Source organism: Lissotriton vulgaris, chromosome 1_1, assembly GCF_964263255.1.
Source record: "Lissotriton vulgaris chromosome 1_1, aLisVul1.2, whole genome shotgun sequence".
Taxonomy (NCBI): Eukaryota; Metazoa; Chordata; class Amphibia; order Caudata; family Salamandridae; genus Lissotriton; species Lissotriton vulgaris.
Genome location: NC_141685.1, coordinates 2,127,149,709 through 2,127,174,102, shown reverse-complemented (window position 1 = coordinate 2,127,174,102; position 24,394 = coordinate 2,127,149,709). Strand labels below are relative to the sequence as shown.

The 24,394-nt window shown below is 46.2% G+C and overlaps 1 protein-coding gene across 2 annotated transcripts in view; it reads left to right on the top strand.

Annotated features, from left to right (window-relative positions):
- The window catches only part of LGR5 (leucine rich repeat containing G protein-coupled receptor 5), a 743,377-nt gene that overhangs the window by 417,151 nt on the left and 301,832 nt on the right, over window positions 1-24,394 (top strand). For both annotated transcript variants that reach the window (XM_086921836.1, XM_086921845.1), the window contains one exon: window positions 7,739-7,810. In XM_086921836.1, coding sequence (XP_086777962.1) covers window positions 7,739-7,810 — 72 coding nt within the window. The remainder of the gene's footprint in view (window positions 1-7,738; window positions 7,811-24,394) is intronic.

Genomic DNA, 24,394 nt, shown 5'->3' with positions numbered 1-24,394 from the left:
CACCGGCAATGCCTTTAGGCTCAGCGCTCAGAGGAAAAACTAAAATGGTAATAAACTCAGTTTATTACCATTTTATTTTTCACTTTGGCTGCACCTGCAGCAGGACGGGGGGATGCTTATTAGGCCATATGGAGCTGCCTCCACTGTTTATATAATGGAATAGGAGGGTGTGGCCCCCCTACCTGAACCTTGTAGAAACCCCGGGACCGACAGGTTATTTTTTTGGAGGGGAGCAGCGTATTTTTGGGGAGAGTGGGGCATGGATGGGACCCCCTTTCTGAAGCTCTGCTCAAGGGACCCCACTCTCAGAGCTCAATCACAGTGTACTGGGAACTCTATCCCCCAGAACATTGTGGTTCCCTGCCTGAGAGAGTGTGGGCAGGTTATAGAAATCTATTCCCTGCTTGCACTCACCAGGGCAGGAAACACAACTTTGCTCCCGGGATTAGAGAAAACACTGCATACACCCAGAAGAGAACAAATTAATAGAGTCGAATACCACAGGCATCCAGTATAGTGCTGGCAGAGGGAGCTGCTGGGGGCCTATGGGCTTCCCCAGTGGCTCTTTGCCCCTTACCAAGCACAACCAAAGAATGTGCACTGCAGGGGGAAGAAGGACACACAACCTGATGCTGAACGCAGCCAAAGGCCATGTGCAATGGGAGGTTGCACACCAGTGGAAGGGTGGGTGCAGGGCTTCCTTGCAGACCAGGTCCTGCCCCTATCCCCACGCCACACACAGCAATGGGCATCTTACTTTATGTTGAAAAACCAGGGAAATTCACTGAAAAAAACAAAGACTAACATGGCGTTATAGTTAGGAATTGTAATTATTTTTTGCCCCAGTATTGGAACTTTCATAGATTCCCATGCTTTGTATCATTCCCCGTCGTCTGACTGGGAGTCTCGGTAATAAAAAGTATCATAGTAGTAGGTACAAAAGAGAAAGGAAAGGCCTAGGTCTCATTCCCTTTTGTAACATATCAGCCTCTTTTTGTAAAAGAGACCAAACTCTAGGCGTCAGCCAATCAGAAGAGCCTCACCCTTAGAACCTTCCTGAAGGAACCTCAGAGCCTCAGATTTTCTACCGCACGTTGTGCTAGGGAGTCTCCATTGAGCTCTGCTCTATTTCTACTCTTTTAAGCTCCTTTCTACAGATATTTCTTCAGAATTTCCTTCAGATTTCTTCAGGAAACTCTTTCTTCATCAAAATGTCTGAGGTTGAGAAGAAAAAAGCCCTTTTCAAGCCCTGTTCCACCTGTGGGAAGAAAAGGCTGTTTGTGGAAGACAAACACAAGGATTGCATCTACTGCCTGTATCCAGATCACAAGGCAGAGGACTGTAGGATTTGCCGCACTCTCTCCACCAAAACCTTGAGAGATCATGCTGGAAGGCTTCTTACATGGTTGCAGAGGCAGAAGGAAAGGAAACATGGAGTTTCCAGTGATGAGGAGGAATCGGTGTCCTGCGCTTCTTCTAGAAGGTCAGTGAAAAGGGGTAGAGGTTCCCCATCTTCCTCTACTGGGCGCCCCTCTAAGGCTTCAAAGAAGACCCCGAGGGAGTCTGATGGCCGGGGTTCAGGAGGTTCCCCCCACCACAGTGGGTCGGGCAAGGCAGAACTGGTTTCGCCTCCTAAGGGTGAGAAGACAGACCCAGCCTTCAAGAGACCCTCGTCACACTCTTCAGAGAGGAGTTCCAAGTCCTCTACGACGAAGACTTCGTCGACGGTGGCTCCGTCGACGACGGAAATGACGCCCAAGATCCAATTGGTCCCGTCGACGGGCTCGTCGACGGGAGCGCCGACGACGAAAGCTCCGTCGTCGTCGAAGAAGAGCTCGACGACTACGGCGTCGACGGGCAGTATGCCGACGACATCGTCGACGAAGATGAAGACATCGTCGACGAAGAAACCATCGTCGTCGACGGCGGTGTCGACGACGGCAGTACCGACGACGACGACGACGACGATGACGTCGACGACAGTGTCGACGACGGTCATGTCGTCGACGAGTGCTTCAACGACGACAACAATTTCTACATCGACGGCGGGCTCGTCGTCGGTGCCGCCAACGACGACATCTACTAATCCTATCTCGTCGACAAGGATTTCACCGGCGTCGACGGACCAACCAACAATACTGGCTGCAGAGAGAAGGGTGACGATTTCTCTCACGAGGATCACGCCTGAAATGACATCCCCAAGGAGGGTGACCTCATTACCTCCCACGATGTTGCTAGACCAGGTGGACTCTGAGGGAGACGGTCAGGATGGCTTTGATTATGCGAATAGCCCATCTCAGCTTCTCATTAAAAGTCAAGAGACGGGCTCAGAGGAGGCATATGAACAAGGTGGAAGTTACTACCCACAAACAGACCACCCAAGAGAATATGAATCACAAGACATGGTTTCAGTCCCGATGTCCTTCCTACATGACCTGCACAAAATGTTGCAAGACTATAAATCCAAAGCCGAGCGCCCAGCGCCTAGAAGGTCTACTCCGTCAACACCAGTTAAGGACCACTCTTCAGTTGTCCCACCTGTACACCCAGTACAGACTCCTCCTCAACCACAGCGGCCAGTGCCCCAGGCTACGTCTGAACCAGCAGATGATCCGGATGGGGATCATGATAATGAAACGGATGTGTCATCCGGTAATAATCAAGACTCGGATCAGGAAAGGGATGAATACAATGATTACATCCACCCGGATCAAGCTTCGCCACACCAGGACCTAGGTGATTCTCCTCCTGCTGACATCGGCAGTTTTCACCAACTGATGGAACGTGCAGCCGGCCGATTTAAGTTGGTATTGCCTGCGCAAACCACAGACTGTTTCTTGTACGATTTTAAAGACACACACCGCAAGTCTACGAGGTCCATTCCGATTGTGGAACATCTATGGGAGGAGGGTTTGAAGACCATGAAAAACCCAGCGACGGTGGTCCCTGTGCTACCGCGCCTTGACAAAAAGTATAAAGCGCCGGAGGATGGACCGGCTGCCCTGACAGGTCATCCCAGGCCGGACTCTGCAATCTCACAGGCAGCACAAAGGAAGTCACGGAACCCTTCTGCTCCCTTGACGGCCCCTCCTGACAAGGATGGACGGCGGTTGGATAGCACAGGCAAGAGATTTTCATCCATTGCTAGCCTTCTGGTTCGCGCGGCCAATGCTTTGGCAGTATTGGGACGATATGATCGCCAGTTGTGGTGCGATATAGCTCCCTATTTGGATCAACTTCCTCCAGAATCAGGGCTGGAAGCCAAGAAGACCTTGCAAGAAGGTGAAGCGGTCTCCATGGAGATCATAGACTGTGCCATGGACATTGCCACAACGTCCTTTAGGGCTTTGGCAGGAGCGGCAGTGTTAAGACGCCAGGGGTGGCTAAAAGCGACTTGGTTTAGGCCAGAAATCCAAAATAAGGTCCTTGATCTACCTTTTGACGGCGAGGCACTCTTCGGCAAATTAATCGACGACACACTTCAGGAGATCAAAAAGGACACGGAGACAGCTAGATCGCTGGGAACGCTCCTGTACCGCAAAACTCCTTTTAGGGGCACAAGAGGCAGAGGTGGCACTTACAGGGGCGCATACCAACAACAGCGCTATTCTTCGAACAGCTCTGGATACCAGCCAAGCCGCCAGTCCTACCAACAGAGACAGAGCCAGTCCTCTGGTAATTCACGGCCTTACAACAAAGGCAAGCAAGCTGCCCGTGGACGAGACTCGTCCAAACGCCAATAGCGGCCTCCTGGCTCTGCCTACTGCTCCCTCCTCCAAGAGATCATCAGTTGGAGGCAGGGTGTCAAAATTCCTTCTGAACTGGTCCCAAATTACATCGGACCGTTGGGTGCTCAACATCATCAAACGAGGACATACTTTGGAGTTTACGGAAGTCCCTCCACCCAGACCCCCATCAGCCATCCCGTCAAAACATCTGCATCTCCTACGGCTAGAGATACAACAGATGCTCCGCAAAGGAGCGATAGAACCGGTCCCCTCCAATCAACGGGGCCAGGGTTTCTATTCCAGGTTCTTCCTGGTGAGAAAAACGCAGGAGAAATGGCGTCCCATCCTGGACCTCAGGGAGCTAAATGCCTATCTCATCTCCTTATCCTTCAGGATGGTATCCCTACAGGATGTTTTAAAGATGGTCAACCCGGGGGATTATATGGCCACACTCGATCTGGAGGATGCGTACTTCCATGTCCCGATTCACCCAGCGCACAGAAGGTTCCTACGCTTCACAGTAGCCAAGAGCCATTTTCAGTTCAGAGTCTTGCCGTTCGGCCTTCGTTCTGCTCCAAGGATTTTTACGAAGGTGCTGGCACCTGTAGCAGCATTTCTGAGAAAAAAACACTTCCAGGTCTTCCCTTACCTGGACGATTGGTTACTGAAGGCCCCGACCAGAGCATTAGCGCAGGACGCGGTGCAGGCTTGCACCACTCTGTTCCACAATCTGGGTCTCACCTTGAACAGGGAGAAATCCACGCTGCTGTTGTCACGGACAGCGCGGTTCCTGGGAGCAATGTTGGATTTGCAGCTCTCAAAGGCATTTCCGACTCAAGAAAGGATACAGAAACTGCAAAGATTAGCAGGAAACCTTCAAAGAAAAAAGTGTCTTTCTGTACGCAGCTACAAGTCGCTGTTGGGGGTGATGTCATCCTGTATCCCCCTGATCCGGCACTGCAGGCTCCGGATGCGCCCCCTGCAGGAGCAACTGGACCTCCAGTGGCAACAAGTGCACGGATCGTTCGACAAAGTAGTGGTCACTCGAGAAATGAAGGAGGCAGTGCGTTGGTGGTCGAATCAACGAAACTTATGCCGAGGTCTATCCTTCGCAAGCGTTCCATCGCCTCACATACTGACGACGGATGCGTCATTGGAGGGATGGGGAGCCGTGATGCAGGACCTGCAGGTCAGCGGCCATTGGTCTCCAAGCGACCAAAAGCTACACATCAACCTGTTGGAGCTGAGAGCGATCAGGCTAGCCCTTCAAGCTTTTCTTCCGCGTCTCCGGGGTTCACAGGTGCTAGTCAGGACGGACAACACCACGGCTATGCATTATGTGAGCAAGGAAGGAGGGACGAGGTCACTCCCCTTGTCGCGAGAGGCTCAACAGATTCTGGAATGGACAATTCTTCACAGAATTTCTCTGAAGGCGGAGCACTTACCAGGAGTGCTCAACAAGGGCGCAGACAGGCTGAGCAGGCTCGCCTCAGTCAGTCACGAGTGGGAGCTGAAACAACAAGTTCTGGATCTACTCTTTCAAAAATGGGGCACACCAGAGGTGGACCTTTTTGCAACGCCCACCAACAGAAAGTGTCCAGCCTACGCCAGCAGGTTCCATCACCAAGGCTCATCGGGCAATGCCCTATCGATAGCCTGGACGGGGAGGTTTCTCTATGCATTTCCACCGATTCCCCTGCTTCCTCGACTCATCAGGAAAATGAGGACGGAACCATGCAAGCTCATCCTGATAGCCCCGGCATGGCCAAGACAATTCTGGTACACCGAACTACATCTGCTATCGCTAGTGCCTCCGATAAAGCTAGAGGATGTTCCGGATCTCCTGGCAATGTCCGGAGGACAAGTTTGGCATCCAGACCCAAGGTCGTTGCACCTGACTGCATGGCTCCTGACCAGCGAGAATACATGAATGTCCCTCTTTCCAATGAGGTCAAAGACATCCTCTCTCAGGCAAGGGCTCCGTCCACAAACAAAACATACAGATTGAAGTGGAAAAGATTTTGTGTTTGGTGCAAAAAAGAAAAGATTGATCCTTTCACATCACAACCTCATCAGCTCTTACCTTACCTACTCTCGCTAGCTAAGTCTAATCTGTCCCAATCTACTATCAAGGTTCATTTAGCGGCGATTTCGAGATTCAGAAGATCTGATTCTGGTCCTTCGTTGTGGTCTGCGAGAATTGTCAAACAATTCCTCAAAGGCCTGTTCAGGGTCTATCCGCCAGTGCGATCTCCTCCTCCAACATGCCATCTAAACTTAGTCCTGGCTCAACTAATGAAGGGACCTTTTGAGCCGATTCACCGCTCAGACCTAAAATTCTTATCATGGAAGTTAGCTCTACTCTTAGCCCTCACATCAGCGAGGCGAGTGGGGGAGATACAAGCCCTAACTATCCAAGAACCGTTTTTGCAGTTCAAAAAGAACACTACCATCTTAAGGACGAACCCAAGGTTCATTCCCAAGGTCCCCACTGACTTTCATCTAAATGAGCCTGTCATCCTAAAAACATTTTTTCCGAACCCAGTCACTCCAGCAGAAAAGACATTGCGCTCTCTGGATTTGCAACGCTGTCTAAAGTTCTACATAGACCGCACCAAAGACTTTAGAAAATCTTCGCAATTGTTCATTGCTTTCGGCGGTCCAAACAAGGGTCTCCCTCTGTCCAAACAGGGGATCTCGAGATGGATTTCAAGTGCCATTCTGCATTGCCACAAGTTAGCAGGGAAACCTCTAGTGGGCAAGATCCGTGCTCACTCGACGAGATCAGTGGCTTCTTCTACGGCCCTCTTTGCGGGGGTACATGTCAAGAACATCTGCACGGCTGCTACCTGGAGCAGCGTGCACACGTTCACTAAGCATTATTGCTTAGAGTCATTGCAGCAGGATGACGCGGCTGTGGGCCAGGCTGTCCTGAGAAACCTCTTCAAGTGATGGGTGAGCTTTCCTTTCTATCCCACCTTCCATGGGTGACACATTTTGTACTTTTCTTGCTAATGTTATGATGTACTGCTTTACAAAATGTGTTTATGGTGTTTACTGCTTGCTATTCTGATACAAAGCATGGGAATCTATGAAAGTTCCAATACTGGGGCAAGAAAACAAGTTACTTACCTGTAACTTTGGTTCCCCAGTATTGGTAACTTTCATAGATTCCCATGGGCCCACCCACCTCCCCGGGGAAAGCTCAGCCTTCAGCAAGTATGGTGTCTAGCACACTACGGCTACGAAAATCTGAGGCTCTGAGGTTCCTTCAAGAAGGTTCTAAGGGTGAGGCTCTTCTGATTGGCTGACGCCTAGAGTTTGGTCTCTTTTACAAAAAGAGGCTGATATGTTACAAAAGGGAATGAGGCCTAGGCCTTTCCTTTCTCTTTTGTACCTACTACTATGATATTTTTTATTACCGAGACTCCCAGTCCGACGACGGGGAATGATACAAAGCATGGGAATCTATGAAAGATACCAATACTGGGGAACCAAAGTTACAGGTAAGTAACTTGTTTTCTTACTTTAAATTTAGAAAAACATTAGAAATTCACTGAAAAACAACTAAGGTTAAAGTGATGTTAAAACACTCGAATTCGCCAGTTATAGTTGTCTCAAGTAACTATAACTCATACCCCGCCATGCACAGTGTGGTCACTAATCATGTAATTTCAGATGTCAGCAGGGATGTTATCACTGATGTCATAGAACATATTATAAGTGATGTACTATGTGTGGGAATAAGCAGTGCATGGCAAGGGTGCAATTTCTAGTTACTTCAGAGCGAGAGTTGTAGTAACTTCAGTTAACTGTATGTAGTGAAGTTAAGTGGGTATTTTTAGTTTAAAATGTAATTTTGCTACTGACAATTCAATCTCTAGTTTTTTTCAGTGAATGTTTAAGGGAGTGAGAGACCGATAAAGCGACAAATTGCAGCTGTTCATTAATTAGCATCTTCTAATTTTGTTTGTGCTTTTATAATGTATTTTATATATTTTTTATTGTAGGGGATTTCATAGTAATAACATAAAAGCAATACCGGAACATGCATTTGTTGGGAACCCATTTCTCATAACCATGTAAGTAGAAAACATTTTATTGTAATACTTAATAGAGTACTTCTATATTTGACACAATCTATTTCTCTCAATGTAACCTACCACCAGCTCGAAACGGAGAACAACACTTACAATGCAACTTTTACATCGCAGAGCCTTTACAAAGCAACCATTGCAATGTAAACTATTACAACGCATTGCTCTGGGGGGCGCTCTAGGATAGGGAATAGGTTAATTTACTATCCAATAACCTTCCCTAGTGTCCACGGGGACTGGAGTTGGAATAGTAAATTAAACTATTCACTAACCAGCGCCCCAAAGCACTATGCGTTGTAATGGACTGCGTTGTAATAATTGCGTTGTAAAGGCATGCAATGTAAATGCATGCGTTGTAACGTCATACATCCGCTCGAAACTAGCACTTGAAACAGTAGTGTGCTTTTATACTGCTTTAATGGCAGTCTGTAAAGTTTATTTTCTGCTTAACAGTTTGGTAGATTCCCAAAGACGTTCATACATTGCAAATGTAAAATGAAAAAAACGACAAGATTTTAGAAAATAAGCTGGTGGTGTGGTGTGGTGTGCCTCCTGGCTGGCTGGCCTGCCTGTTATGCGGCTGGCTTCTTGGGGTTGGGCTGTGGGCCTCCTTGTTTGTATTTCCTATTTTGCCCTTCTGCCTTTGGGGGTTCACCTTCAGTGGTTATGTGGTGTCCTCCTTTCTCCTCCTGGCGGTTGGTCCAGCTCTTCGTAGGTGTGGTTTCCTCCTTTCCGGTTCTGGCTCTTTGGTTTCCCTGGTTACGTCTGGAGCCTCAGTTGTCTTTCTTGGTTGTGCCCTAGTTTTTGCCAGTGTTTAAGAAAGCAAGGGAACCCAGAAGGTATGCCATAGGGACCTTGGGCAGTATCATGTTTCGAAAAACAGTGGTCCCTACTCGTGGACACAATGGTATACTAAACTGATATTCACACACCTGATAAGTGTTATGTCTTTTGTCCAGACGGACAAGGAATTTATTTAACAATTCTCTTAATCAAACAGAATGAGTACATTAATAACAAGTGGGCACAGCCGTGACCCGCAACATTCAGACAAAACAACGAACAGAATGGTAAAAGGAGCAAAGCAAAAATATGTCTGTGTACTTGTAGTCCATGTTACAGACAAAGATTGTTATAACCACACAATTGCATTTCACAATATTTTTAATGTCATCTTGGACCTCAGTGCCGCCTTTGACACTGTATCTCATACCATTCTTATTCGAAGGCTTGGTGAGGCTGGTATTTCAGGCAGGGCGTTGGATTGGTTTCAATCGTTCCTTTCGGAACGATCCTTTCAGGTTATAGTGCCACCGTTCAGATCCAAGCCCCACGCCATCACTCAAGGAGTCCCGCAGGGCTCTGCGTTGAGCCCCACTCTCTTCAACCTCTACGTTCAACCTTTGGCGGAGGTTGCGAAGAGTTGGGGTCTCACTATGGTATCATACGCCGATGATACCCAGTTGGCGGTGGCTCTTAACGGGGACTCTGACCAACGGGCATCGAACTTTGCGGATGGTTTGAGGGCCGTTGCTAGTTGGCTTACGTCCAATTGTTTACAACTCAACGCCCTCAAAACTGAGGTGATGGTGCTGGGGAAACATCCTGATCTGTGGGGTGCTAGCTGGTGGCCTAAAGAGCTGGGACCTCCCCAAAAACCTGTCTCCGAACTCAAAAATCTTGGCGTCTGGTTGGATTCCAAACTAACATTCTCGTTCCACACTAAGAAGGTGGCATCCATGTGCTTCGGCATTTTGCGTGGCTTGAGGCCTATCCTCAAATTTTTTGATGCCCCCACCCGCCAGATGGTGATCCAAGCTAGCGTATTATCGAGGCTCGATTACGCGAGCTCACTGTTCTTGGGCGCCAACCAGGCGGAAGTCTTGCGACTTCAACGGGTGCAGAATGCGGCAGCTAGGGCCCTGGTGGGCCTGCCACGCTTCTGCTCAGCCCGTAGCACAATTTTCAATCTGCACTGGCTGCCAGTAATCAGGCGCATAGAGTTCAAGGCCCTCTGCTTTGCGTTCAAAATTCTTAAATCTAACACCCCTATCATCCTTCAGCACCTTTTGTCCTCGTACACCCCTTCGCGCAGCGTTCGTTCTGCTGGCCAAAATCTGGCACTTGTCCCCCGATTTCAAAAATGTAGATTGGGTGGCCGATCGTTTACGGTCTTGGCCTCTAAACTATGGAACGTACTTCCTGCCTACATTCGCTCTTTGGATGACCTTCTTGCTTTCAGGAAAGCTGTCAAAACCTATTTCTTTCCTCTGTCTTATTAATCACTCCCTACTTTTTCTGTGTTATTAGTTATGTTACTTTTTCCAGTTACAGCGCCGGGACGCCCCTTAGCTGGGGCAGCTGTGCGCTTAAAAAATCCAAATAACATAACAATAACATATTGCATAAGGGGTTTTTTGGTCGACGACGTTTCGATGCCTTAAGTTGTCCACCCTAAGCGTGGAAGGGAATACTCAGATGTGAGTCCCTTGCTCATTGCACCATCAGGATTCAAGCAAGCTGGGCCGACGACGGCTGAAATGCCAGAAACCGGTCCCCAGAAGCTTGTTTCCTTCCCAGTGTAAGAATTGGCTTGGTAGTTTAGTTTGCCCTGTTCCCATCATGCACTGGGACAGGAACAGACTAATTTGCATATAGTCAGGTTCTGAGCTGGGATGGTGCAGTGAGCTAAAAAACGGTGTTGGATCTAGCCCTGATCTCTTGACTGGGTGAGAGTATTCTGCTTAATTCAGAAACTCTGTCCATCACCACCCCTTGTTGTTAAATATTTTGTCCACCCTAAGCGTGGAAGGGAATACTCAGATGTGAGTCCCTTGCTCATTGCACCATCAGGATTCAAGCAAGCCGGGCCGACGACGGCTGAAATGCCAGAAACCGGTCCCCGGAAGCTTGTTTCCTTCCCAGTGTAAGAATTGGCTTGGTAGTTTAGTTTGCCCTGTTCCCATCATGCACTGGGACAGGAACAGACTAATTTGCATATAGCCAGGTTCTGAGCTGGGATGGTGCAGTGAGCTAAAAAACGGTGTTGGATCTAGCCCTGATCTCTTGACTGGGTGAGAGTATTCTGCTTAATTCAGAAACTCTGTCCATCACCACCCCTTGTTGTTAAATATTTTGTCCACCCTAAGCGTGGAAGGGAAAACTCAGATGTGAGTCCCTTGCTCATTGCACCAACAGGATTCAAGCAAGCCGGGCCGACGACGGCTGAAATGCCAGAAACCGGTCCCCGGAAGCTTGTTTCCTTCCCAGTGTAAGAATTGGCTTGGTAGTTTAGTTTGCCCTGTTCCCATCATGCACTGGGACAGGAACAGACTAATTTGCATATAGCCAGGTTCTGAGCTGGGATGGTGAAGTGAGCTAAAAAACGGTGTTGGATCTAGCCCTGATCTCTTGACTGGGTGAGAGTATTCTGCTTAATTCAGAAACTCTGTCCATCACCACCCCTTGTTGTTAAATATTTTGTCCACCCTAAGCGTGGAAGGGAATACTCAGATGTGAGTCCCTTGCTCATTGCACCATCAGGATTCAAGCAAGCCGGGCCGACGACGGCTGAAATGCCAGAAACCGGTCCCCAGAAGCGTGTTTCCTTCCCAGTGTAAGAATTGGCTTGGTAGTTTAGTTTGCCCTGTTCCCATCATGCCCTGGGACAGGAACAGACTAATTTGCATATAGCCAGGTTCTGAGCTGGGATGGTGCAGTGAGCTAAAAAACGGTGTTTGATCTAGCCCTGATCTCTTGACTGGGTGAGAGTATTCTGCTTAATTCAGAAACTCTGTCCATCACCACCCCTTGCTGTTAAATATTAAGTTAAATGAGGGGCATCATCATCAGGACAAGATTATAGTCATTGTTGTCTTTAAATATTACACTGCCTTTTAACGCAATTCTATACATTTATACAGTATATTGGAAAAAGGAGGAGAAAAGGGGAGAGAATTTTTTTCATGAATTTAGGCATGTTGTATTTGAAAACTGCAACCTCATCTCTTCCATTAAAACAGAGTGTGTTCATGTGCTCGTAGTGCAGAAAAATGGCACATTGTGGATCTCCATGTCCAGGAATTCGTGAGACAACCGGGAAAGGACTTAATAGTTTGGAAAGGGTGTATTTGAGTGCCAGTGATGACAAATTAACGGCGCATTGAGGATCAAAATATCAGGTCCTGTGAGGGCAGACTATTTGGGTGCAGTGATTGAGACAAGTGTTCCAAATTACGATGTGACTCTGTGACCGGAGTGAGATCGGTCGGAAATGTGGGCAGTGAAGTTCAATTAGCCATAAAACAAAGATATAGACGGAGGCTGAACCGGGATCCGTGGCGCAGTCATGTGGTGAAGGGCACAATTGTTATGAGTGCAAGTGAACATTATACGGAGCATACGACTGGGAAGAGTGATCGAAAAGGTACTTGATTCAAGGACACGGCCTCACAATGTTCCATCTTTGTTCATCCTACAACTTCTTGAAATCTGCCTTACGAAAAACTTTTCTTTTCGAGGGGCAGTTTTATGGCCAGGTCAGGAGTACTTCCATGGGAGCAATTTTTGCCCCTAACCTGGCCATCCTGTATATGGACCACTTAGAGACCAATAACATCTTACATACATCTAATCCTTTCCACAATGGCATCGCCTTGTGGAAACGCTATATAGATGATATATTTATGTTATGGACCGAATCCTCTGACAATCTCTTACTGTTTCAACATTGGCTGAACAACAATAGCGGAGGTTTAAAATACACCCTGTCTACCAGTACTGAATCCATCGCGTTTCTAGGCTTAAAGATAAGACACACTGATGGTCGTCTTACCACTTGTCTACACCGCAAGCCTACAGAGCGCAATACTCTGCTAGAATACAGCAGCCACCACCTCTGAGCCTTACGGGACTCACTCCCCTATTCCCAGTTTTTGCGCATCAGGCGTAACTGTTATTTTAAAGAAGATTACTTTACACAGGCCAAAACACTCAGTAAGAAACTCAGAAACCGTGGCTACCCCAGATAATTGGTACGTCGCTCTCTCAAAAGGGATTGGTATTGCCCAAGAATAGCCCTCTTGGAACCCAAACAAAAGAAAGAACAAGATAGGCTAATCTGTGTGACCACCTTTTCCCCTGTTTCCAATGCAGTCAGAAAAAGTGTGTTGAAACACTGGCCTGTTCTCAATGCAAGTCAACTGACTCTGGACCGCCCCATGTTTGCTTTTAAAAGAGCAAAGAATATAAAGGACCATCTAGTGAGAGCTTCCCTACCACAGCAACCCCTCAAAACTACAATAAATGATGCATGGGGTCTGCCGCCACTCTTGGGCCATTCAAAATGTGGAAACTGTGTATGTTGCAACTCAACCATTGAAGGCAAACCTTTTGAGTATGGAAATATAAAATTTGACTGTAAATACTTTTCTAACTGCAACTCCACAAATCTTGTACATGCTATTTTATGTCCATGTGTGCTCATTTACATAGGCCAAACAAGCCAGAAAGTGAAACTACAAATTGGCCAACACAGAAGCAGGATAAGGTGCAAGACAGCTAATGCATTGCTTGTTGAACATTTTTCAGAAAAAGGTCACAGTGACAAAGACTTGGTATGGACTGTGATAACAATCATCAAACCCCCTCCTCGAGGAGCAGACATGTCCCTTTTGCTCAACAAGGAGGAACTCCATTGGATCGTTAAAACCAACAGCATCAGGAATGGCCTGAATCGTCTCGAAGATTGGACCTCCCTAAAGTAAACAAAGCTTACAAGAAATAATCCTCTAAATGTTATTCTATGTACTGCAGTGTGCCTGATTAACTTGAACATTGTTCACTTTTTTCACAATATTCACCACCTTAAGATGGCCACCGGGTCTGCACACCATGACTAGAGGTTTCACTTCCACAGTCCTTTCTCACTGTTCCCAGCCTAACCGGCTCCCACCTCCGCAGTCCATCTTCGCTTTCTGCAGACCACATGGTCCTTTTAATAAACTTGCCACCAGAACCCCACTATCTGCCACAGCGCCGTTGACTTCTGCATGTAAGTAACCCGCTTGCGCCGTTTCCTCTCACCCCAGTCCCTCCATGCCCAGCTGGGTAATTGACTCCACTAAATTTTCTTCCCAGATCGAGCTATTACGCTCCCGATCCAGACGACTCTCCTCGCTGGACAAGGCAGTACCGGTAATTATTCTACCAGTAGCACGCCATGCCGCTCACTCCCCTGGTCGCTCTCGACCGTCTTAATGCTGAACAATTATTTTTCCAGATTCCTCCATTGTTCGCGGTATCTGCTGATCCGATGCATTGCCTGTTGTAATACGCGTAGGTTTATTCATTTACTCTTCCCAGTCGCATGCTCCGTATAATGTTCACTTGCACTCATAACAATTGTGCCCTTCACTACATGACCGCGCCACGGATCCCGGTTCAGCCTCGGTCTATATCTTTGTTTTATGGCTAATTGAACTTCACTGCCCACATTTCCGACCGATCTCACTCCGGTCACAGAGTCACATCGAAATTTGGAACACTTTTCTCCATCACTGCGCCCAAATAGTCTGCCCTCACAGGACTTGATATTTTGCTCCTCAATGCGCCGTTAAATTGTCTTCACTGGCACTCAAATACACCCCTCCCAAACGATTAAGTCCTTTCCCGGTTGTCTCACGAATTCCTGGACACGGAGATCCACAATGCCCCGTTTTTTCTTCACTACGAGCACATGAACACACTCTGTTTTAATGGAAGAGTTGAGGTTGCAGTTTTCAAATACAACATGCCTAAATTCATGAAAAAAAATTTCTCTCCCCTTTTCTCCTCCTTTTTCCAATGTACTGTATAAATGTATAGAATTGCGTTAAAAGACAGTGTAATATTTAAAGACAACAATGACTATAATCTTGTCCTGATGATGATGCCCCTCATTTAACTTAAGGCATCGAAACGTCGTCGACCAAAAAAACCCCTAATGCAATATGACATTTAAAATATTGTGAAATGCAATGGTGTGGTTATAACAATCTTTGTCTGTAACACTGACTACAAGTACACAGACATATTTATGCTTTGCTCCTTTTACCATTCTGTTCGTTGTTTTGTCTGAATGTTGTGGGTCACGGCTGTGCCCACTTGTTATTAATGAACTCATTCTGTTTTATTAAGAGAATTGTTAAATAAATTCCTTGTCCGGCTGGACAAAAGACATAACACTTATCAGGTGTGTGATTATCAGTATAGTATACCATTGTGCCCACGAGTAGGGACCACTGTTTTTTTAAACTGGATTTTGCCAGGTCTGTTTTGGGTGGGCTTTTTTGCTCTCCCTGGCCTCTGTTGGGCAGGTTGCTGGGCTTTTTGTCCCAGTACCTCCTGCTTTAAGGGTCTGCCTCGGTCCTGGCTGCTTCTTGTGCTCCGGGTAAATCTCCCGGCAGGGTGGCCTTTTGGGTGCTGCTGCTCTTCGGTGTCTCCGCTGGGGTTGGCCTTTGGTCGGTCCTGTCCTGTGGTCTGGTCCTTCGGTGGGTTTCTGGCCTTTGGGTTCCCTGTTGCTGCTGTTGTTGGCAGGGGGTGGAGGGGCCTTGCTTGGTTTCCCTGCCCCTTCTCTTCAGGGCTGTTCCTCTGGGTTGGTGCTTGTTTGCTTGCATGGTTCTGCCCTCTTTGCGGCTCTGCTGGTGGCTTCCCCTGGTGTGTTGGGGTGGTCCTGTGGTTGGTCGTGTTGTGTTATTCCTCTGCTTTGTTCCTTCCTGGGTCTTCGATACTCCCGCCCTGTGCGGGTTGTTATCTTGTTTGGCCCCCTTCTGGCTTTCCTGGGGAGTGGTTCTTGTGTTTTTATCTCTGGCCGTCCTCTGCTGGCTTTTTGGGGTCTTGGTTCTGTCTGCTGGGTTGGGGGTGTGGTTGTTTGGTCACCCCTTCCTGCGTTTTTCTCCTTCTTGTGGGCTCCTTTTTGCTCCTGTGGGGTGCGGTTTTCGTTCCGGTGCCCCTGGTGTTGGTGGGATTCCAGAAGGCCGGATTCTCTGCTTTGGTATTCTCCAATTTGTAAGGGATGGGACGAGGACAGGAGGGACCTGGGGGTAATGTCCTATTACTTACTGGTAATCTTCATTACTCCTGGTCCCGTTGTCCTGGTCCCATTCGTTACGCCCCTCCCCCCTCCCTGGCGGCCAGCCTTCCAGTTGTTGGCTTGGTGTTTTCAGGCTGCATGCTGGGTTGGTACCGCTTATGTACTCCCAGTGGGAGGGAGTGGGTAGGGCATGTTCCTTTTCTTTTTTCCTGTCGTGGAGAGGGTCATCTCCAATTTGTAAGGGATGAGACGAGGACAGGAGGGACCTGGGGGTAAAGACTGGGACGCAGTCCTGTGAAGGTTACAGGAATTAGAGGAAGAAATTTGTTTTTTACTTCTTCAACCCTTTTCTGACAATGCTGCTGATGAGGTAAGTATGGGCATAAGAATGAGTGGGTCTCAATGTAATGAAGATCACGATGAATCTTAGCTGCAGCATGATATGGAAAATGTCAAGAAGCTTGTTTTACAATAAGCATAGGCAATACAAAATAAACCAGGGCCAGAAAATGAACTGCAATGCCATGGATATGTTCACTAACTATTACAGTGTGCACACTTGTCTCCAGTAGTGAATATTGTATTTAGGCTCTGCCTTCAAAGGGTGTGTGTGTACGTAAGTGTACACGTCTTTGCCAGGTTTAGCAATATTAGGGAGCCCTGTGTGCACCAACTTACTTGTGAGCAGAATAGGCTAAGCATGGAAGATGTATCTAGCTTTGAACACTATGGAAAGTATGCTGGAGCAGACTGTCCTAAGTTCCCTGAAGAGCACTTGCAAAAAGATGAAAGATGTTAGGGTTTGGTGGTTTTGGAGTGCATTGACTGTGATACACTTGCAATACCGTGGACAGAACATTCACCACATTCTGCGGAAGATGAAGGAGGCAAGCAAGTTATAATTTAGATCAATGTGCATATATTTCCTGAAGTAAGTAAAGCACTGGGGACAGTGTTACTGACTCTCCTGCATCTTTCCTTACCTAGAGCAATCTCTGCATGGATGATATGGTCAGCTCCTTTTTTATGTTGCCGGACCACAGTTGGAAAAGTGCAGATCATGCAGCGTTGCAGCGGTCTCCACAGCAGATGAAGTAGAGGGTACTGCTTCTACAGCAGTGATACTTAAATTATGGTAAACTTCAGTCAAGGAAAAACTTCAGTCTCCCTGTGATGGACTGCTGATATACAATATACTCATTGTATGTCGCTAACTGGATCAGGTGGATTATCGGATCGGAGTGGGACAGATAAAATGGCCCAAGCCTCAAAATCAAAATTGCTCCCATTGGTGAATCAAAAAGCTAAAAAAGCGGCCCAATTCACAAATCGAGGCCGCTTTGAACTTGTAAAGACAAGCAGTGTAGGTATTTTATTATATATAGGAGACTGCATATATGTGTGCTGGCTGCAGGCAATGTTTGTGGCACTGTCACAGAAATAACAGACCACAAAACAGGCTCACAAACATTCACAAAAACAGCCCAGGCACTGACCTGTTAGAGCAGCCCATCAGGCACTGCCTGATTGCCCTATAGGCCAGTCCGATATTGGGTGGATAGGCACTGTCTTATACCATGTATTAATTTTATGGCTCCCATTATACCTGGTCATTTTGATCCACTCCACTCATGTACTTGTAGTAATCAAGTATTCAGTTTGGCTTGTGAACTTATGCCAACTGACCCCAAAATCATGACTGGAGAAGTGCTCTTATCATAGATTACCATAGGCACATATACTTCCTGCCTATCTAAGAATTTGACTGTGAGCAGTTTGTTAGAATGCAACAGAGTGCTCTTTACTTTTTTTGGAGCGTCTTACAAATAAACTCTGGAGAGAATCCTTTTGTTGTTGCCATGCTTCAAAATGTCCTGTAAGTCAAAGTGCCAGCTATGAACAGATTTCTGAACAACTGGAATTATGTATAGAAGGTGTCCACATAAATTTTATAACCATTATGAAGGAGTGGTTGGACATTCTCCCATACCATTCTTTTCACTAATTCCTAGTGTAGGAGGCCCACAAACAGGATTTATAGCAGAGTCCTTACCAGTATGTACCCTCCAACTATATACATAACCAATAGAGTTCTCGTTAAACACAAACATCGTGATACCATAACAGACTCTTTTGCTTGATATGTACTGCCTAAACAGCAGTATCTCTTTGTGCAGGATCAAGGATTCATTGACTGCTATATGATTTCTAGGAGTATAAATCTCTACACACTTGGCAGACAAATGTTCCACAACAGTTAAAATTTTGAACACTCTGTCATGGTCTGAATGCTCCAGAGGCAATACTGCAGAATTGTAAATGAAATGAAGCAAAAATCTGTCTCTGCTTTGTCTGGTGCGAAGGTGGGTGTTGCCTGAAACCTACAATTAGACGAGTACAACTGTACAATCAGTTTGTGTACTATTCCATCTAGAGGGCAAGGCCCAGAAATGTTTTAAACACCCAAAGTGATGAGTGAGTCCACTGGTATACCCTACTATAAGGCTGATTAGTGCTACTATGCTCCGCCAGACACTGTGTAGCATGTGAATTGTTTTGGTGCACAATCTCCTCAAGGAAGTCATCATCCAGAAACTCATGCAGTCAGTTATTTGAAAAAGTTGCAGTATTGATTTTACGTCCAGCATCTGCAGGGAATGGGGGTATTTGGGACTGATCTAAATTGAGGGGCTGCAAGGAATCCGGTGCTCTGGATTGGGCTAGCCTGCCACTGTTACTCCACTACACAAATTGTGCTTGCGAAGGGACATCACAACTGCCATTACCATGTTCCTCAGAGTCACAGAAGATGAGTCATTATAGGATGGAAGGCTACCAACTACCCGATTCTGCACCAGGATCATCTCCCACAGATACTGTCTCAGACCCTGCCTCAGATCTCTCCTCTATTATTCTAGTTAGGGCCTAGGCAGTAGTCAACCAACAAGATCTTTTCTATCAAAAACTTTCTTTGTAAAAAACTGATTCCTAAATGGAGAGGAACTCGTAGTGTGCCTGTTTCTGTGTGAAATTAGCTGAATTCACATATATCTCACTCTTCTCGCTAGAGATACACAGAGCAACTCCAAAAAAACTAAAACAGAAAAAACAAAGAAAAATACTATTACTTCAACTTGCAACATGTGCTTTACCACAGCAGGCATTATAGGTCGAGGTGTAAGCCTACTTCACCCATTGGCCAACCAATGTGCTTTTTTAATTTAGCTGCCACCCTCCACAGATCAGGACAATGTGTCTGCCCACTTCAGCCATTAATCAGTTTCCATACTTTGTGAGGCTGGGTGAGCCCCTTTCACCCTTAGTTCTGCCACTGTGCTATTCAAATTTTGCTTCTGCCCCCGCATTAGCACAGCGTAATATGTCAGCCCTCTCCTGTCATAAATCAATTATTGTGTCCTTTATATTTTTCTTCCGCGCATCACAGCATACTTCATGGGGCAAAGGATGAGCCTACTTTACCTATCTGCCACTGTCCAATACATATTTTGTTTTTGCCCACCACTGCACATAGTAATACGTTATTTCATTCATGTGATATATCATGCGTAACCTCACTTTACCCATAGTTCTGCCATTTTGCTATTTGCCTTTTGCTTCTGACCACCACAGCACAGGGCAACATATCAGCCCACTCCAGTGATTGCTCAATTATTGTGCTTGTCACATTTTGCTTTCACCCATCATAGCATACATCTTGAGTCAAGAGGAGAGCCCACTTCACTCACAGTTTTGCCACTGTGCCATGTGCATTCTACTGCTACCCACCACAAAACAGGGCAATATGTCAGCCCACTCCTGCCATTGATCACTTAATAAGCCATTTATATTTTGCTTCCGACTATCACAGCACACATTGAGGGTACACTTTCCTCTTCCCCTTTTTTCCTCCACCACCAGCAACCGTTAAAATATTTTTTTGCAGCATGGGAGGGTGGTGCAAGGGTCTTGGGAGAGAGGTACGTGGGTCTCAGGTGTGTGGTGCAAAGGCCTCCGGCAGCAGCATCATGGAATACAATGATTGGCATGTGTTTCGTTCTCTGCTCTATGAGTGATCAAACCCTCCTCGAGGGTCAAATGTGGCCTCCATAGATGTAAAAGCAAACCATTGAAAAAATATGCTGCCTCGGAGGTGGGAAGGGCCCCCCAAAATCACTAAGTCTGTTTAGCTAATGCCTTCCTACCTGTGGAGCTGGAATCAGTTTGAAAGAGGCCTTGCTGGAAAGGGGAGATTTTCCTTTTCCAACAATGTTTTCCTCAAACTTGACGGTGCTGTATTAGAGTATAGGTCCTCACTGGACAGACGTACCAACAAATCTGCTCCTTCTTGCCACTTTGGTGGGGCACACTGATGTCAGTGAAGGGCAGGGGGAGGGATAAGGGGTTGAAGCAGAATGTATTCTGCTTCGGCCCCCACCAGGGAAACTGGAGGGGGATGCATCTAGTGCTTGCACTGAAGTTTCCTCCGAGGTCCCTTCCAATGTCAGTACATTACCGACAGCAACACCAGAGAGATAGTGCGGCCGGCAGCAACAGTCTGATGGTATTTAAAGGTTAAACAATTTTCCCTGTTTAATTTGAAAATGGCACGATCAGCCAGTTCATTTTTAGATAACAGCAATTTGCATGTTGGAACATTTGAACATATGCGTACAATTTTAAATGCCAGTCTAGTCTCAGAATGCAAATTGTTGATAGCTAAAAAAAATAAGAGATCCAGCTGAAGGTGCCACACATAGGATATGGCCACTTCGCAGATATGTACCACATACATGGTTTATAAGTTGTATTTTGTATCATACATCTCTTCACTGATTTTCTCTTCCTTTTTTTGCTTCTCTCAACTAATTTTGAAACCTCAAACATCCTACCACATTTTAGTCACATAATGTTGTCAACTATGTAGATCATGTCAGGACACTAAATCACCCCTAGCCAATTTAACCCCTTCGCTGCTGGGCCTTTTCCCCTCCTGTGCTGAGCCCTTTTTTGGCTATTTGGGGTAGTGCGCGCTTAGGCCCCTGTAACTTTTTGACCACATAAGCTATCCACGCCAAATTTGCGTCCTTTTCTTCCAACATCATGTGGATTCCAAAGGCGCCCAGGGTTTGTGGATTCCCTTGGAGGGGTCCCAGAAATTAACCAAAATATAGTGATTTTTTTGTTTTTTTCAGAAAAATGGGAAAAACGGGCTGCAAATGAAAGCCTCTGGGTTTTTCCCTGAAAATGGTATAAAAAAAGGGTTTGTGGGGCTGAAATCTCCGTTTTCTCAGCTTTCAGGGAATGACAGTCTTTTGTCAGGGAACCAACATTTTTCACACAGTTTTGGCATTTTTCTGGGACATAGCCTATTTTTGCTATTTTTAGAGCTTTCCACCTCCTTCCAATTAATGGTAGAAAAGAGTTTGAAAGCAATAATGGATCCTAGAAAGCTGTACATTTTCGGAAAGTAAACAAAATTCTGAATTCAGAAAGGGGTCATTTGTCTAAATCCATGAAGGATTCTTTATCGAAAGTAACAGTTAAATCTTGGAATAATAGAAAATTTGTTGAAAAAAACAGCCTTTTGTCTCAACGTTTTCACCTATAACTTTTTCTAATCTTGCCAGCTCTTGGAAAGCAATATACTGTTACATCCTTTAGACCTTCCTGGTTGTGGGGATATATAGGAGTTGTAGTTTCACCAAGAACCCAACGAACCCAGATCCAAAAACTGAGCAGCAACTTGCAATGTTTTTTTTTCTTTTACTGGGTATAGAGCACTTTGTCTTAGAAAATGTATACATGGAAAAATCTGTATGAAAGACACCTATGTATTTCTGATTTGGGTACAAAATATAGAGTTCAGAAACAGTATATAATTGCACATTTTCAAAATTGGGAATACCCATACTAGCTTGAGAATTATTGGTCATTTTTCAAAAACATTTTTTTTTACACAATGTCTGTCATTGAAAGGGAGAAATGCTAGAAAGCTCATTAGGTAATAACAGTTGATTTACAAATCTGAATTACCCGAAGTCTCCCGATAAAAACGGTACCTCACTTGTGTGGGTCGGCCTTGTGCCTGCGATAGGAAACGGCGCAAAATGCAACGTGGTCACACCTCAATTTTGCAGTTACAAATTGACCCTTTTATGGCAAAGTGCCTACCTGTAGTTTTTGCACCCTAGCTCTGCCGGCACCTAGGGAAACCTAGCAAACCTATACATTTTTGGAAAGTAGACACCCTGGGGAATTCAGGATGGGGTGACTCGACTGCCTACCACCAGGCTTTGTTACCCAGAATCCCTTGCAAAGTTTAGAATTTGACAAAAAAAACACATTTTCCTCACATTTCTGTGGTGGAAAGTTCTGGAATCTGCGTGGATTAACAAATTTCCACCCACCCAGCGTTCCCCCAGGTCTCCCGAGAAAAATGGTACCTCACTTGCGTGGGTAGGCATAGTGGCTGCGACACGAAACAGCTCAAAATGCAACGTGGTTGCACTTCAATTTCCCAGTGAAATCTTGTGCTATTTGGACAAAGAGACTACCTTTTGTTTTTGAGTCCTAGCTCTGCCAGCACATAGGGAAACCTAGCAAACCTATACATTTTTGATAACTAGACACCCAGGGGAATTCAGGATGGGGTGACTCGTCTGCCTACCCCCAGGTTTTGTTACCCAGAATCCCTTGCAAAGCTAAAATTATGACCAAAAAAACACATTTTCCTCACATTTCTGTGGTGGAAAGTTCTGGAATCTGCATGGATTAACAAATTTCCACCCACCCAGCGTTCCCCCAGGTCTCCTGAGAAAAATGATACCTCACTTGCGTGGGTAGGCATAGTGGCTGCAACACGAAACAGCGCAAAACGCAACGCGGTTGCACCTCAATTTCCCAGTGAAATCTTGTGCTATTTGGACAAAGAGACTACCTTTTGTTTTTGAGTCCTAGCTCTGCCAGCACATAGGGAAACCTAGCAAACCTATACATTTTTGAAAACTAGACACCCAGGGGAATTCAGGATGGGGTGACTCGTCTGCCTATCCCCAGGTTTTGCTACCCAGAATCCCTTGCAAAGCTAAACTTATGACAAAAAAACACATTTTCCTCACATTTCTGTGGTGGAAAGTGCTGGAATCTGCGTGGATCAACAAACTTCCACCTACCCAGCGTTCCCCCAGGTCTCCCGAGAAAAATGGTACCTCACTTGCGTGGGTAGGCATAGTGGCTGCGACACGAAACAGCTCAAAATGCAACGTGGTTGCACTTCAATTTCCCAGTGAAATCTTGTGCTATTTGGACAAAGAGACTACCTTTTGTTTTTGAGTCCTAGCTCTGCCAGCACATAGGGAAACCTAGCAAACCTATACATTTTTGAAAACTAGACACCCAGGGAAATTCAGGATGGGGTGACTCGTCTGCCTACCCCCAGGTTTTGTTACCCAGAATCCCTTGCAAAGCTAAAATTATGACAAAAAAAACACATTTTCCTCACATTTCTGTGGTGGAAAGTTCTGGAATCTGCGTGGATTAACAAATTTCCACCCACCCAGCGTTCCCCCAGGTCTCCCGAGAAAAATGGTACCTCACTTGCGTGGGTAGGCATAGTGGCTGCGACACGAAACAGCTCAAAACGCAACGTGGTTGCACTTCAATTTCCCAGTGAAATCTTGTGCTATTTGGACAAAGAGACTACCTTTTGTTTTTGAGTCCTAGCTCTGCCAGCACATAGGGAAACCTAGCAAACCTATACATTTTTGAAAACTAGACACCCAGGGGAATTCAGGATGGGGTGACTCGTCTGCCTACCCCCAGGTTTTGTTACCCAGAATCCCTTGCAAAGCTAAAATTATGACAAAAAAAACACATTTTCCTCACATTTCTGTGGTGGAAAGTGCTGGAATCTGCGTGGATCAACAAACTTCCACCCACCCAGCGTTCCCCCAGGTCTCCCGAGAAAAATGGTACCTCACTTGCGTGGGTAGGCATAGTGGCTGCGACACGAAACAGCTCAAAATGCAACGTGGTTGCACTTCAATTTCCCAGTGAAATCTTGTGCTATTTGGACAAAGAGACTACCTTTTGTTTTTGAGTCCTAGCTCTGCCAGCACATAGGGAAACCTAGCAAACCTATACATTTTTGAAAACTAGACACCCAGGGAAATTCAGGATGGGGTGACTCGTCTGCCTACCCCCAGGTTTTGTTACCCAGAATCCCTTGCAAAGCTAAAATTATGACAAAAAAAAACACATTTTCCTCACATTTCTGTGGTGGAAAGTTCTGGAATCTGCGTGGATTAACAAATTTCCACCCACCCAGCGTTCCCCCAGGTCTCCTGAGAAAAATGATACCTCACTTGCGTGGGTAGGCATAGTGGCTGCAACACGAAACAGCGCAAAACGCAACGCGGTTGCACCTCAATTTCCCAGTGAAATCTTGTGCTATTTGGACAAAGAGACTACCTTTTGTTTTTGAGTCCTAGCTCTGCCAG